The sequence below is a fragment of the Notothenia coriiceps genome, unplaced genomic scaffold (assembly GCF_000735185.1).
Source record: "Notothenia coriiceps isolate Sejong01 unplaced genomic scaffold, NC01 NC01_scaffold00014294, whole genome shotgun sequence".
In the NCBI taxonomy this organism is placed as follows: Eukaryota; Metazoa; Chordata; class Actinopteri; order Perciformes; family Nototheniidae; genus Notothenia; species Notothenia coriiceps.
The window spans coordinates 229,874-245,574 of NW_011346995.1; the positions used below are offsets into that span (position 1 = coordinate 229,874).

Here is a 15,701-nt window from a genome sequence, read left to right on the forward strand (position 1 = left end):
ATATAAATAAACGTGCCTTGCCTTACAGTATCCTGCTACTTTAAAGGATAAGAATTTCATACAAAATGTGTCCTTTCTCTTCTCACAGATTTTGGCCTTCATTCTCATCAGGAACATTCCTGGCTACGCCCGCTCTGTATATAGCTCTTTCTTTGCGTGGTTTGGCAAGATCTCCTTAGAAGTAAGTCATATATTACTGCGACTAAGCTACCAGACCTAGGAATAAATATATTGATAAACCATATATATATATATATATATATATCACCATCACCAGACAAATTAAAATGGGTAGACAAGCAATGATAAAACAGTCTTAACAGATACAACCTTGAGTGCCACAGTGACGCGTCCTAAAACCCGGAAGTAAGTTAGCATTTTACCACTTCCTGTTCCTTCGACAAAAACCAATGCAATTTCTCCATAGGATTTTAGAAAATAGCTCGAAATAAGGTCTGTGGTAGAGACACATTGAAGAGACAGATCACGTTTTGTTCAGCTGGATAATATCCACATGTCTACCCAACTTTTATAATTTTCTAATCATAAATCGAATTGATAGATTTATGAACGATAGATTTATGATTAGAAAATTATAAAAGTAGTTCGAGCTATTTTTTCAAAATCCTATGGAGACATTGTATTGGTTTTTGTCGAAGGAACCGGAAGGATTTTACTTCCGGGTTTTAGGACGCGTCACTGTGGCACTCTATAAAGAAAAGGTTAAATAAGAGTTTAATAATCAATGTGGTCCAATGCCAGAGGCCTTTGCACACAACAAGGTGATAACATGGTATTACAACATAATAAAATGTGCTTTATATAGTGCTACATAGCAAATCTGCTATTACACAAGGGTACGGTAAAGCAATAAAAGAAATGAGCAATCTGTAATTCTGCTAAAATAAGCTGCCAGTGATCAAATGTGGAAGCAGAACCAATAAAACACTGGACTTTATTTCTTACAAGCTCTTATGTGTGATGCTCTGTAGCTCCCTGGAGGCCGCCAAGTGAAACTACACATTTATATTCCTCACTTTTCATTCTGTTTGTCTCCCCCAGCTGTTCATATGCCAGTACCACATCTGGCTGGCCGCCGACACCAAGGGCATTCTGGTCCTGATCCCTGGAAACCCTTCGCTGAACATCCTGGTCAGCACCTTCATCTTTGTTTGCGTGGCTCATGAGATTTCCCTCATCACCAACGACCTGGCCCAGGTGATCATCCCCAAAGACAACGTGGCCCTCCTGAAGCGGCTGGGGGCCGTGGGGGTCTTCACTCTGGGAGTCTTGCTGCTGTCCCGGGGCAGCCACAAAACACACGGCGCCTGATGGTAACATGCCTTGATGGTGAGGGGCAAGGGAAGACTCGCCAAGCCCCTTTTTGAGGTTGAAGGGAGGTCCAGTCGCTAAACAGTAGCAGGCCCGGTGTTATAGCGTACCGAGGGCCACAGGAAGGGACCTCAGTTGTATTAAATGACAACACAGGGGCCCGTGGGAGGACGGGGTCTCTCTGCTGGCCGTGTCTGAGCAGAGAACTTTATGACTGCTGTGAAAGTCGCACACTGAAAAAAAAAAAATGCGGAAAAAAACAAACATAACAAAGAAAAAAAAATACACAACGTTTACATTATTTGGATTTATGAGAAGAACAGCGGAGGAAATTGATGTGAGATTTTATGTGAAACAAAAAGAGGTCTTCTCATTAAAGACCTCGTGCTTGCCGTGTGAATCTTTTGCAGCGTTGCTCCTATTTAGCCAAACCCAAGTTTAAAGTTTAAATTTGTCACTTACAATACTTCCTATTATTACTCCACTCTGGAAGCGATCACTAGCCACACACTCCGTCCATTTGGCCATAGCAGTTGAAGGTGTTTTCACTCAGGAGGATCCATAATCTACTTATTCAGATATCTAAATATAAAATTGTTACAACGTGCTGATTTCCATGATCAACTTTGTACAGTAGTTCTGTTTACTTTAAAACAGTGTTAGATATCTGAATATGCAAGCTATGGACCAACAGCTCACTTGTTTGATCAAAAAACAGTCGAACTTTGGAGTGCAATTGTTAAAATGTTGAATAATCCCTCGACATATTTTTGCTAATGTCTTTGTGATTTTTGAAATGTTCGCCTTGTGATGAAAGGCACTGTGTCACTGGTCACCTGCTGTGTCTCTGAAATTCTATGTGATATATGTACAGTATTTAATGATTTTAAATTAAGCGTATATTTTATAAATGTTTTTTTCTTTCTTTTGGGCTTTGTTTTATGTTTCGCTCATGACTGCTGTTTGTGAAGGAAGTATTACACGAATAACTTTTGTACCCATCCCAGCATCTCGTAGATGATCACTTGCCTCAGAGACGCATTGCGGAGGTCGAGCCTTTACAGTCTAATACCCGTCTGTCCTATCAGCTATTAGTCTGTGTATATTTGTATGATAGAGTGAAAGACTTTATTTTATACAGCAATGCTTTAGCAGTGTTTTTAGTTTGATTTCCTTTGATTGCCGTTAAAAACATGCCTCTTAGCTCTGGTGGAAAATGTACCGCCTTGCACATATTACTGTACAATAGGAAATCGAAGTATAAATCCTCCATGTGCGGGCACAGCCGGTGAATTCTTTTAATCAGTGAGTGAAAAAGTGATTTTCTTAGACTCATGCATCCAAACAGAGCCTCTCAGTGGCTTTAACAAGAGTACATCTAGCCGTCTGTTCAACTCTGCATCACTGCCACAATGCCAACATCTAAAAAACCAACTCCTTTGACTGAGCTTAGAAGGCATATTACAAACAAATATTGTATATTTTGACAAATGGGTTATGTAGCTTTGCCTATATCTCCTCACAGACATTTACTCAAAGAGATGGTCACTTTTATTTGAAGACCTGCATTTTCTTTTCAGCTTAGCAGTGAACTCCAAAGCATAATGAGAGTTTAACAAGGTAATATGTGCAGAAATGTTATGTACTTGAGCACATTTTTTATTGGGTAAATGATAGGTTTAAAAAAAAAAAAAAAAAGTAGTGTTGTACAATCCAAGCTGTGTTGCTTATGAATTTTGAGTTTCACGTTTCGTCTACCATGAGGTCGTAAAGGGTTGCTTAGTTAATTGCTTTCTACACATTTATATAGATACCTTTTTAAAGGATAAATATGGGTCCACATAGAATTCATTTCTTCTTTAAAATGGAGCAATTTCTTGATTTTTGGGGCTTCTGGTTGTTTATCTAACAATGTGCAGGTTCCGTTGTGTTCTTAAACGGAATAAGATTGAAGTAAATTTGTAGTTTCTATAACCAGTCATCACCTCACAGTTCAAAGGGAATGGCATTTCCATGTTGCAATTTCGGTTATGGCGCGAAGTTCACTGATGTTTCCTCGTCTATTACTGATCAACAGCTATCCATTTGGTAATTGTTTCAGGCCTTAACAGATCTTTCTGTCGAGTAAAAGCAACAACTATTTATACCCATGTGCAGCAGGGCCTCTTGAGATATGTTACATGTTAAACATTTTGTGATGTCTTCAAAAGGTGAAACGTATCCATATTATTTATAAATGCCTTTATTCTGTTGTACATTGTTAAAAATACCTTCATAAAATGTGTTTTTCGACAAAATATACCGTTTGTGTAAGTCCTCCTTACTAGTGTCTTGTTTATTATTGGGACAACAGATGAAACCAGTAAAGACAAATGATTTCAAAGGATTTATTGTTATCATGTGACACATGATACATATTTATAACACATGACAACTAAAGCATTTCTATGTAAAACTCCCTTTTCCTTTGAGAGGTCCATTGTGCAAAGCAAGTTCTAATTAAACATAGTCTTAACATTTACAAATACATTATTTCAAAAATATTAAAATGTACTTTAGAAATCGCTACGCTATTTTGATCTGTCACACCCACTCCTCAAAGTGTAAGTGCATTTGGACAATAAAGACACTTCTGGGGCATGCAGATTGGCACAAATGTTAGAAAAAACAAAGATATATATGTATATGAAATCAAACACTGTTGTCTCTGGTCACAAATTCAGTGCTTCGGCCACCTTTCTCTCCTCAGGAATACCATTTACCTGGAAAGAATACAGATTGGCTTTATACCACTTTATTGGCTAACGAACAGTCACGTTTATTTAAAGAAAGCTGTTAGTCTTTTTAAGCAGAAGAGAAAAACAGACTGCAGCACCTACCTCCAGCCTTCGAAATGTTGACATGACATAATTATCTCCTTTGTTAGCAGTGAACAGAGAGAGCAGCAGGTTAGTGAGAGGTCTGTCATGCAGCTGAACACCGTGCACACAGGAGGGCGCTCACACTCCAAATGTTCAGATTTCTCAGCGCCACGACACAAGAGGAAAAGCTCTCAAGCCTGATTTCTTAATGAGCCGTAGTAAAAATGATTTGCTCTTAATAATCCATATCTAAATGAACAAAGTCTGGATGCTTGTATTTTAACACGGATGCAGGCGAGAGATAGTCTAATGTCAGGCTGATAAGAGAAACAGCTAAGTAACCACAAACTCCAAAGACTGCATTTATATTATTGTCTGTATGGTGTCACCTTATCCAATGTAAAAGATGTCAGAACACCCAAATGTAAACTAGTTAAACCCTTGTTCTGAATGATTAGTTATTTATTATTATGAACTATTAAATATTACCACAGCATGTTACAGATGGAGTGAGGCATATTTCTTTCTCTACAAAGGTTGTTACTCACCTGATGGCCGTTGCTGTGGTATCGTAATCTGGTTTTGCAGATTCCTGAAATTATAACAACAACATTGTGATCAACAGACAGACATTCCCATACAGCACAAGAGCCTTTAGTATCAGGTGCTGTACTTATATTAGCACATTTTTCAAGCCCATTAGGAAATATCATGGGACAGCTTGAACCTCTTAAGCTCTAGTCGTATTTTATAAAGGCCTGCTGCAGCTTTAGCTGTAAACAAGGCACTGTGAGAGGCACAGAAAACAAGATTAGACAATAATGGTATTGTTTTTACTTAAATATTCCCCCTATATAACGACTTGTATAACTAGCCATACATCTGCGTGACTGCTAATGAGCGCAGGTGCATGTGTGCATAGTTTATTCATTCACATGCTGAAACCACACGTGCATTTCCCTCCAGACAAACCAAATCCTCCTTTAACTCACGTCTGCGTCTGCATGAGGGGCATGCTGGTGGTCTCATAGTTGTCGGGGTGGAGGGGCGGCACCACCTCGCCGCTCACTGGGTTGAACACGGGCAGGGTGGAGAGGGGCCAGGAGATCTCCCGGTTCTTAGACATGCTCCGCAGCTCCTTGGAGGACTTCTGGATGGAGTTGTGGTGAACCAGCTGGATGCTGGAGAGGGGAGAGGCAGTGGAGTTTACATGTGTTGTAGCTTGTGTTGTTGGTGTCATCTGAAACCCATTTAAAGTATATTGATATGCAATCAATTTGAATCTGCTATGGGGAGCGCTGCACTCAACTCATGCATGCGCAACAGCAATACAACCTCCCTTACCTCCTAACTTCTCTGACCTCAAAATATGTTCTTAGTCTTCAAGATGTAGGTTTTTTTCAAGCTATAGTTACTGAATTACTATTCATTTTGAGCAGCCCATTGGATGAATGGATGTCAACACACAGATGAGCACATGAATGGTCATGAGGAAGCGTTCAATGACAACATAGATGAAAAGCTGCAAACCAAAGAGAGATAGAGGGGGGGACAGAAACAGATCCAAAATAAAGAAAAACACAGGAGACTTAAAACACTTACTCTGGTGTTTGCATGTTTCTTTTTTCCCTAGAAACAAAACAAAATGGATGAATTAAATACTAATATTGATAGTTAAAGAGACATCTACACACAAGTGAATGGACGCTTGGGTAAAGAAAGAGTGGAAATGGTGATGGGGGCGTGGAACATTGAGGGGGAACGTCTCTCCCGGCCTGTAAATGATGGAGAATGATGACAGGATTTATCGTGGATGAATGGCTATCGATGTCATGGCTCTGCTTCAAAACATCAAGATGTACATGATGGAAATAACAAAAAGCTGCGACAGATATTCATGGAGAACTTAATAGAAAGTGATGGTTATGACAAGCTGCAATTCTAGTCCAGATTATTGCTTTTATCTAAATGTCCTACTATATGCATCCTGTTTTTCCATTTGATTATCCTATAGCTCTTTTTAACAGTTTCTGTGCTTTCCCCAAATGTTTGTCGGAGTGTCTGGTGCATAAAAGAAGACCAAGCACACTTACAACCCTTCCCGACGGCAGCACATAGTGTAGCCGAGGATGAAGAGGAGGACTACTGCCACGGCGGAGGGAACAGCCAGCGTGATAAGGAAGTCTGAAAAGTAGTTCCGGCTCATCAGAGTCTCAGAGGGGGGGTCGTACAACCCAAATTCAGGCAGGATCCCGTTGCCCGGCTCGGGACGGGTTATATATACCGGGAATACCCTGTTGATGTCAACCTGAAGAAATAAGGTGAAGTTAATTCAGCATTTCCCTCGGGCCTCCTTAAATTCAGGGAAATCTGTCCAATCCTCACCAGAGAGATCTTACACCAGTCAATGTCAAACTGAGCTCTGAACTTCTTGTCGCAGCTGATGGAGGGCTCCATCTCCTGACTGCAGCGCTGCTGGTTGTGGGGGCTCTCCACCTCCCGCAGGCAGGACGAGAAGGCCACATCAGCACCAACCATCACGTACACTCTGGGGAGGAGACAGGGAAATACAAAGCGTGAGAAGAGAAGATGGAGCGTCGTTTTACATTATTATGCTGGCTTGATATGTAGTCAAATAATTTCTCCTCCACTGAGCGCTCTTATAAATGCTTTCATCTTCTTAAACCGTCAGCATGAATTTTTGTTGCACAACTTATGGCAATTCATGTGAGCTATTCCCCTCTGAACACACACTGACAGTATCTGTCAGCGCTGATGGCAAGTGTACTCATCTAATTCACAGAGAACTGTGGATCCCCAGAGCCGCAATTAAATAAAACACAAGTATGTTTTGAGTGGGCGGAAAATATAACAAATATGTTTGATCGAGAGATGTGAAGAGGTGGAGAAACCTAATGCTTACTGTATGTAATCAAGAGGTATTATACCTAAAAGCACTAATCCTGCACTTTTACAATAAAAACGTAAAATGAGCATTGAAAGAAAATCGTATTTAGCCGTTCCTGCATCAGCTTTATTCCAGTATTAAACATTTGAATACATGTCCAGCCAAACCCTAAAAACCCTCACCCTTCCTTGAGGTTGTTGATGGGCAGGGGCACGCGGCCCCCTCGGTCTAGTGCCGAGGTGATGTTGATGGCGTTGAGGCGGTCAGGCTGCCAGATGTTCTTCACCGCTCCCAGAAAGTCCCCCAGCACCTCACTGGCCAGCATCTCCTCCACGTTCATGTTTTTGATGTAAAACTCCGCCTGGTAGGGCAGGGGGTATTCTGTGCATAGAGATGAAGAAGAAGAAGAAGAGAGTCTCAGAGAAAAGGGTGATTAAGGTGAATGGTAGTGAGACGATGGAGAGAGAAGACAGGAGGGCAACAAGAGAGGTGTTCTGCTGACTAAGACATCATAAATACTTAATGACTGCTGCTTAGATGAGACGAATTTCACCCGCAGACGCTGGTGTGTCTGCTACACTGTGCATACGATTTGGCTTCCGCCTGGGGCCAGATGGCACATGGCATCACAGAAAAGGAGGAGTGATTTCACGTTAGCGGCGCAAACATCTGCTTAGCGTTCAACCAATTCAGATCATATTGTGTACTGCATGTAGCGCGACCGGTCAACCAGCCGTCGTGCAACAAAACAGATGTTGGGTGCAGAAACGGCTGTTGACTATAGCCGTACCGTAATGACAATTGTTAATGTTGCACCATAGCAGGACTGTGTGTTTAAAGAATCCACAATATATAATACTGGTTCATTATAACCAACTTATGGTTATTTATATATTTAGATTTCAAATATTCTTGCCACAAGGTCTAAGGCAGACTTAGGGAATTGTACTGTTTCTATGGAACACATGAGTTGATCAATACTATAATAATAGCTTCGCGTCGGGCCGAACCACACCCCTTAGCTGTGATATAATGAGCATATACCACGGCCTGTCGTGAGCTATTGCTTAACTATATGTTGTTTTTCTTTAAAAATGATTGATTAGTTCTTTTTGACAAAAGTAATCAAAGGCCACATTTTCTCCTCGGGGAAGATTCTAGCACTGATTGTGCCCTGAGGATTTAATCAGAGGAGTTGCACAGTCTGGTCTGTGTTTGCTCTAAGCCCCCCTGCTGGCGCCTCTTACCTTCTGTGCCCATGATGTTTATGACCAAGTTGTGCCGTGCCGTCTCGAAAGTGCGTCGGTTGTAGGCTGTAATCTGCGACACACAGGGGTGAACGTTTAAGCCCAGATCAGTGCAGCTTATATGGCAGCCGCCCTGTGGACGAAGCTGAGCTAGAGACCCTATGCAGGCTCTGTACCCAACTGAGACCCTCGTATAGAGGCACATGTGCCACTAGGAACGCTAAGCCTTTTGGGAAAATCATTTCTACAGTAGCTTATGGGGGACAAAGAAAGCATAAGAAAATAAAGGAATTTATGTTAAAGACTCAAAGCGTAACATTGCACTGTTCTACTGCTATATCGGCTGTGCTTAGTCAAAATAAATTCAATTTGTTACTACTCAATTACCTTTATGTTTGTGCCTTGACTACAAATGTGTGATACTGTCTTACATTTCAAAGTCAAATTCTTCAAATGTTATGCTTTCAAGATGTGAAAACAGAAACACAAATCCCTCCATCTTTCCTCTTTTTCACTTTGAAAGAGCTCCACCGTCCCACCTCTATGACGGAGGGTATGCCGGCGTGCTCTGCGGTGGGGGAGCCGTACAGAACCCCGTCGCTGTGCTGCGTGCGCTGGATGTAGCGCAGCCAGCCCGGCCTGTCGGGGTAGCCCTTCAGGTTGGTGTTGAAAGTGATCGGGTCACTGTTGGCATCACCTGAAGGCAGAGCAGTTTAATGAGGGGAGACCCAGGGCTCTGTTGTGGGTCACCGGCAATTCAGTAATGTACATTTAGACCCATTAGCTGAAATCCGGTTGCCAGAGTAAGCATTTTCTACTAGTAAAATGTGATGAATGGACAGTACAGTGCTGCATTCATACACTGCCAACAATTAGACTGTACAAATGTTTTAGTCATTAAGATGTTTAAAAGTGTCAAAACTAATAATCTGTGTAGAATGTGATGGTGTTTTACCTGCTTTTGGGTAGGGAGGAAACTCTCCTTTAAAATACTCTCTCTCCAGAACGTGGACGAACAGCACTCCTGCAGATGGGTAGACGTTACGGTCTGCATGCGATCTCGACAAGATGCTGACCACTGAAATGTAGATTTCAAAATAGAAAGGAAATTAGCTTCGGAAAGAAGAACGTTTACTTTTTTCTGTGTTTTGTTCATCGTTATGATCTGCAAGAAGCACTAATTAGAAAAGAAGTGTAGGCGTTAATAGAAGTGAAAACAGTCGAAGCTAATATTTGGGTTACTAGCACCTGCCAAACCACTTCACACTTTGAGAAGCGATTCTGCTCAATGATAGATTTCTCTTCTTTTCTTGCCTTGCTTCTGCATTGTCTTTTACGTAAATGCATCCACTTTCCACAGGGATGTACAGAAACAGCCAAGTGTGAAGGGTGTAAACCCAAATTATTAGGTGCTGGAAAGACTATGATTTTGTACAAATTGCTAAACCAGAACAATAAATCTCAGGGCCAAAGAGGTACTGTGAGAAAAAGCAGCAGTAATGAGAGTCATTCAAAATGAACGGAGTTGTTTTTAGGCCCGCCTCCCACTCTGTCTCCATTATGCTCTCTGTTCAGCCCCACTCTATTTCAAGCACTAACATTTAGTCTTTATTCGTGAAGGGCATCTCTAGTAAAATGGCAGCCCCTTTACAATATGTACACAATGTAAGACTGGAGGTTATTTGAAAAGCCCTCTCCTTCTTTTTGCATCTTTCCCTTTTATTTTGAATACTTGTTTTTTTTAACCACCAAGCAGCGTTTTTGTTCAGCATTTCTGTCTTCTCATTTTTATTCCCCCCTTTCTTTCCCTCAGTGGGTGGGCACTCCATTTTTTAATCACCATGGGAGATTGAGTGTACGAGGAAAAAGAGAAGAAAGAATGAGTAGACAAAATGGCAAGAGGAGGGGAGGAAATATGGAGATCTGTGCTACAGTATGAATTGCAAGCGAAGTGAAAGAGAATTTGAACTTTGCTCGCCTGCAGACATATAACTCCAGTCACATAAAGCAAATGCAAGAAGAGATGGGAAAGCTATGCGTGCCTTCCCACAGAAAAATATTGTAGATTTATCTCCTGCTTCATCTTCTGAATTAGCATCAAACCACCATATTCTACATAACTGTCATCAGCACCCTCGCATAAAGTAGGGCCTCTTCTGTGAGCCCTCTCCTTCTACAGAGGTGGATTTTGAAGGAGAGTCTCGTCTGAACAGAGTAATAGAGCAGGATTTACATCTTAATCCGTCTCCATGAAAGAGGAAGTCAGTATGTGATCTTTGGTTGTTAAGCGTTATCTATTACCAGGGTGCACAAAGGGGTTATAAAAGATTAGTTGACACAGTAAGCTGCAGATTATTAAGGAAGTCCACATCTACAAGGCCAAATTGCCTAACTGCAATCTAAGAGCACAGATAAACTGAAGTTATAAAAAAGTCCTGTGTGTATGTTGAACTGTGCTACATCTGTGTGGCTTCAAAAAGAGAATATGAACTTCTAACATCTATCTGATATCCCAGAGGGCTCCGTCACAGTAAGATACAATCAATAGCATTTAGAGGCCAATAAATGCGGTGTTACTTAGAGAAACCTGAGGTTATAAAACCCACCACACCTCTTTCTAAAACCAGATTGAGCGAACCACTTGAGCATGACTAATCCAGACCATATCTCCCTGCTACTCCTGCACACGTGGCATTAGGATCTAGTTTATTCAAAGACCAAGATTAAAACCTCATTCAGTGTCAGCCCACCACTACGTCCTCTGCGGTGACTTAAGTCGATCCCACTCTGAATGCACACGCTCGGATTCTATCACCCGGCGCATTGGGCCTCATCAATTCTTCCCCGCACAAAGGACCAGTCACACACTCCCAGTCAAGGTCAAATACCAGCTATTCTGTTCTGCTCAGCGACCAACTGGACGCGGTGTAAACATGTGTGGCACGTCCACAGATGAGACATACAAGAGAGCCCAGATGGCCTGGTCTCACCTAATGGTCTCAGGAATAGGAAATGAGCTATGGGATTTGAAATGTGTTTTGGCCTATCAATATTAAAGCTCCGATTGAACAACAAGCGTTTAGGTCTAACACAAGCCGGCAGCCCAGTGTTAGCCAGTCTCACTTACAGGATCCTATTGGACTGTGGTTTACCATCAGCTACAACTGCAGTATTTACCATCCATTAAGATCACTAACTAAGCTACACTGAGGCTCTGCTAATAGCATCAGATCTGCTTAATTGTAGTGGGCTGACGTTGTGCCAAGCCTTCTCGAGATAAAGGACTACATCACTCCTAGTAAACATAATACATTACTCATTAAAGGTTAATACTGGACTCTCCACTGAAGACTAACCTGTTAGCTCTTGATGCAGAACAAAATACATATGGCATGTAAGTAATATCTATACATTGCACATCATTCTGATAAACTGACTACTAACAATTTCACTTATTAGTAGATAACTGCCTTGTGGGGAGGAGTAGACCAGGTTTTTTTTCTTTTCTGGGCTGACCTTGGACCGGCTGACGTCCCAGGAGTGACGCCTTAGTTACGAACACCATTGGCAGCATAAGGCAATAAACCATCATTGTCCTTTTAATGGCTTTAGCAAACTGAGGACTCAAGCTAGCCGAGGAAGTGGCAAAGAAGGTATGTCCTTTAGTTTTGTTGAATCAGCTTCATATTCGCACGTTGTCTTGGTCAGGAGGTGTTTAGCAGGAGAGCACATACAACAAGGATTGCTACTGTTTGGACCAGTTTTGGTTTTCTGCACATTATGACTTTGAACTTTGTTCTTAACACAGACCTGGAAGTGAAAGTAGTCTGTGTCACAACAAGCAGAAGGATGTTGTTTAGGACTAGGGTCGACATGTAACAGCCAGTTTAACCTTCTAGCGCTCTATAAAAGGTAAGCAAATCACTGACTTTTCCAAAAAGCGTAAATGAGTTCATTACTAGTATCAGGTTAAATAGAAGATATACTTTACCTTTGTCTCAAAGTTAATGATTCAGGGTCAACTCTACTTTTAGCGAGGACAAGGTTTAGACATTTTAATTCAGTAAAGTGTTACAGCAAAAGTGGGCCAAGTCTGTGGGACAGCAGACAACTGAAAACAATAATGCCAGTATTATTTGGAAACCAGTTGAGCGTGTCACTGTGTTATGACGGGGGAGGGGACAGCGGGTCAACACGTGAAGTGCACCACTGCACACACCCACTCACCATCTCTGTCCAGGGCTGTTCTCTGCTTCAAGCCCATGGATAGCTCCTTATGGGCATTTCTCTCTTGAAAAGTGTCATGTTTGACATCATAGGCATGCACAATGAAAACTATTGGATCAATGAATAAAAGCATGAATGGTACAAGTTTGTATACACATTATGTTTGTTGCCAGTTTATTAAGTACAACAGCCTTGCTACAAAAATAGTATTATAGTCAGCTATAAAGGTAGTACTCAGAAACCAAAAGCTTCTAAAATGTGAGGATATGGTGCTTTTCTTTGTGAAATGAAAGTAAAAATAAAAGTAAAGTAGGGTCAAAGAACATCAACATATTACCTGATGATTAAATCATTTGTTAGTTGTACCACAAGATAAAATGATACATAATTAATAATAAATAAGTGTAATCCTTTTTTATCTGTTGTTTTGTAATAGCAGGCTGATTTTGTAATTGTAAATGGACGTTAAATTATGGTATGAATCCATTTGACAATATTAATGACTCTACCATTATAAACTTCATAAAGGTTATAGTTTTTGCAAGGCTGTTGTATTAAAGTGGATTAGTTTAATTGTACATAACAAACTACTAACTCAGGTCATTGCCTACAACAAATGTGTATTCCCAGGTGATTATGGGTAATTTAAAATGTTAATCTAGCATAGCTACCTAATTAGGCATTCATATGACACCTGGTCGTCTATGAACACAGGCCTGCACCAAGGGAAACAGGCTATCTCTCAAAGGTAATTACAGCTGAATAAAACACAACACAGCGTGTGACGTTATACAAATCCTCTACTTCAAAGCACATTTTTGCACAGTATATTGTGTCGGAACTCCAGCTGTATAACGGTACAGCTGTCTGCTGTTAGCCATTTTTTATGTCTCCTCCTCTGCCTCTTGGAAAAAATGAGCACAGTAGCTAAACAGGGGCATGCTAACTAGCTAGCTAACTAGAATGGATACCGCATCAAAGGCAAAACAACTGAAAATCCCCGGATATTTCCGAGTTTTTAATCGATACGTACCCGAACCAAGCCATACCGCGACAGCTGCAGCGGACATGGTGCCTACCATCGTCGTTAATCTTACATGAAAAAGGATGTTTTATCTAATCGCCACTGGGTTTGACAACCATAATAATAAGCATCCTGCAGCATTCCTTCCTCCGCCTCCTTCCTTCTCGGGAAACAGAGAGGCTCCTCATTGGCTCAACATCTGGATGGAAAAAGATGGTTGTCTCGTAAAGTAAAATAAGCAAAACCACGATGTGAGTCAGAACATGAGCGACACACGCCTGTAGTAGATATTTCTGTGGATGTTACCCAAGTAACATACTGAATTGTACTGTGTCTTCCTTTTATATAAGTAGTGGCTGATGAATGGCTGCTTTTCAGTGGTGTAAAGTAGGCCTAAGTACATTTACTCAAGCACTGTACTTAAGGACAATTTTGAGAGACTTGTAGTTTCCATCTTTTGCTACTTTCTACTTCCACCCCTCTACAATTCTGCACCTTTACCTGCTTTGATAACACTTAAATGCATCAATATTTCTAATCAAAACATATGATAGTATTCTGAAATGTGCATAATGAGTAGGCTTCTTCTACTTTTGTACTTTAATTATATTTTGATTCAAATACTTTTGAACTTGGTAAATACAGGACTTTTACTTGCAACAGAGCATTCCTACAATCTAGTATTTCTACGTTTACTGAAAGATCTGGGTACTCCCACCTTTGTCTTGGACAACATATATTTGTAATTTCATAGTCGTAATGTAATTTCCTGAAAGCTTATTTCTTAATTGTTAGCTGAATTCAGTCATTTGGGAAGGTTCTCCAAATGCTGGTTTATTTATCGTTTTGGATGATTTCTTGATAAGGCCGCTAAAATTTGGATCAGGAGTTGTCAAACGTTCTTACTCACATGCACAAACATGCACCGTCACCTCAGCAGAGCATGACCCCCTAAGCCCAGCTGTTGGATGCAGAGACATGTTGGAGAAATCTTCCCCAATCTGTCCAGACCGTCCAGACCCCCTGCAGAGACCGTCTTAGCAGACAGATGGTCATGTTTTTGGCCCCTTGGCTCCAAGTCAGGCCCGCGGGACCCTTAATTCACCCCTCATGCCCCCTCGATGTCAGCTATCAGTACGAGACTCAGAGAGCACATTAATCATGCAGAAAAGGACCCAAATTCTGGCAAACATCCTGAAAGAAGAGAAGAGAAGATGGACCTTATTAATCCCCCGAGGGGGAAATTCAGTTTCCACCCTGTCGTACACACACATGCGTTTTTATACATGTCATACAGTACACACAGTACACACTTTTAAGAACATGTATACAAATACAGACACATTACAAATACTGACACAGTTATATGCACACATGCAGTTGAGAGGTCAGAGCGGAGCACTTCAGTGAGCAGTTAGGTGCCTTGCTCAAGGGCACTTCGGCAGTGGCCCAGGAGGTGAACTGGCCCCTCTCCAGTACCAGTCCACACTTCATATCTTTTTGGTCCGATTGGGGACGTGAACCGGCAACCCTTCGGTCCAAAGTCCAATCCCCTACAGACTGAACCACTCCTTCCCCCACAGTGGCTGCTATTTAATAAATTCATGTTTGGCTCTAGATTCATGGCTTCCTCTCTGGTGATAAACATGATGCTAACCATCCTCCATGCTCTGCAGTGCGAGGCTGTTATGTTCTCTCACCCTCCCTTTTATCCCCTTAAGATTATTTTTAGGTTGCTTAGCAACATCTTCACAGATGTCTTTGCCGATTGGACTGGGTATGAACGTATCACAACAATCACTGTAAGTCAATAACTGCATTAAGATGTAATGAAGACTAGCATTTACCACTAGGCAAAGACGGCAACATGTATCCGCCATCTGAAGTGAATTACCGTGTACTGATATGGATTGATTTTTGCTCCAATTATGTTTCAGAATATTCTTCAGTACTACATTTTCAATTTAAAATGTTATTTTCCTGATTTATTTTTCTTTCTTTTTTTTGCTGAAAAGCAAGATGCAATATGCCTGCTCTCCCCCATGAAAGGGGCTGTGGCTAAACAGGGACAAACTGTAGCTCGTAAATCTGTTTTTGTAGAT

At 41.2% G+C, this 15,701-nt stretch overlaps 1 protein-coding gene and 1 long non-coding RNA gene across 5 annotated transcripts; one reads left to right on the forward strand and one right to left on the reverse strand.

Moving 5' to 3' along the window:
* On the forward strand, positions 1–3,030 carry LOC104948447 (uncharacterized). Its single transcript, XR_798690.1, has 2 exons — positions 1–181; positions 1,063–3,030. It is a non-coding gene; the product is annotated as an uncharacterized lncRNA (long non-coding RNA).
* Positions 3,031–3,705: 675 nt separating this feature from the next.
* Positions 3,706–13,808, reverse strand: sgce (sarcoglycan, epsilon). Of its 4 annotated transcripts, XM_010774651.1 has the most exons (13): positions 13,609–13,808; positions 12,576–12,683; positions 9,304–9,426; positions 8,888–9,045; positions 8,349–8,421; positions 7,284–7,482; positions 6,579–6,741; positions 6,287–6,501; positions 5,796–5,822; positions 5,186–5,374; positions 4,742–4,785; positions 4,212–4,249; positions 3,706–4,094 (listed from the first exon to the last, which is right to left on the reverse strand). In XM_010774651.1, exons 1-13 carry the CDS (start codon positions 13,655–13,657, stop codon positions 4,044–4,046), a joined length of 1,437 nt encoding a protein of 478 aa, XP_010772953.1. In that variant the 5' UTR covers positions 13,658–13,808; the 3' UTR covers positions 3,706–4,043. The 4 variants fall into 4 exon arrangements, with proteins under 4 accessions (XP_010772953.1, XP_010772954.1, XP_010772955.1 ...); XM_010774652.1 differs by lacking the exon at positions 5,796–5,822 and having other exon boundaries at positions 13,609–13,807; XM_010774653.1 differs by lacking the exon at positions 4,212–4,249 and having other exon boundaries at positions 13,609–13,803.
* Between the last annotated feature and the right edge of the window lie 1,893 nt (positions 13,809–15,701).

Bases quoted from the DNA above. Each gene is read 5' to 3' on its own strand.
- sgce (XM_010774651.1), bottom strand. From the start codon at position 13,657: ATGGTAGGCACCATGTCCGCTGCAGCTGTCGCGGTATGGCTTGGTTCG. The intron at 6,502-6,578 runs GTGAGGATTGGA...TTATTTCTTCAG, and splicing joins ACTGGTGTAAGATCTCTCTG to GTTGACATCAACAGGGTATT. The intron at 4,786-5,185 runs GTGAGTTAAAGG...TTATAATTTCAG, and splicing joins CCCCTCATGCAGACGCAGAC to GAATCTGCAAAACCAGATTA.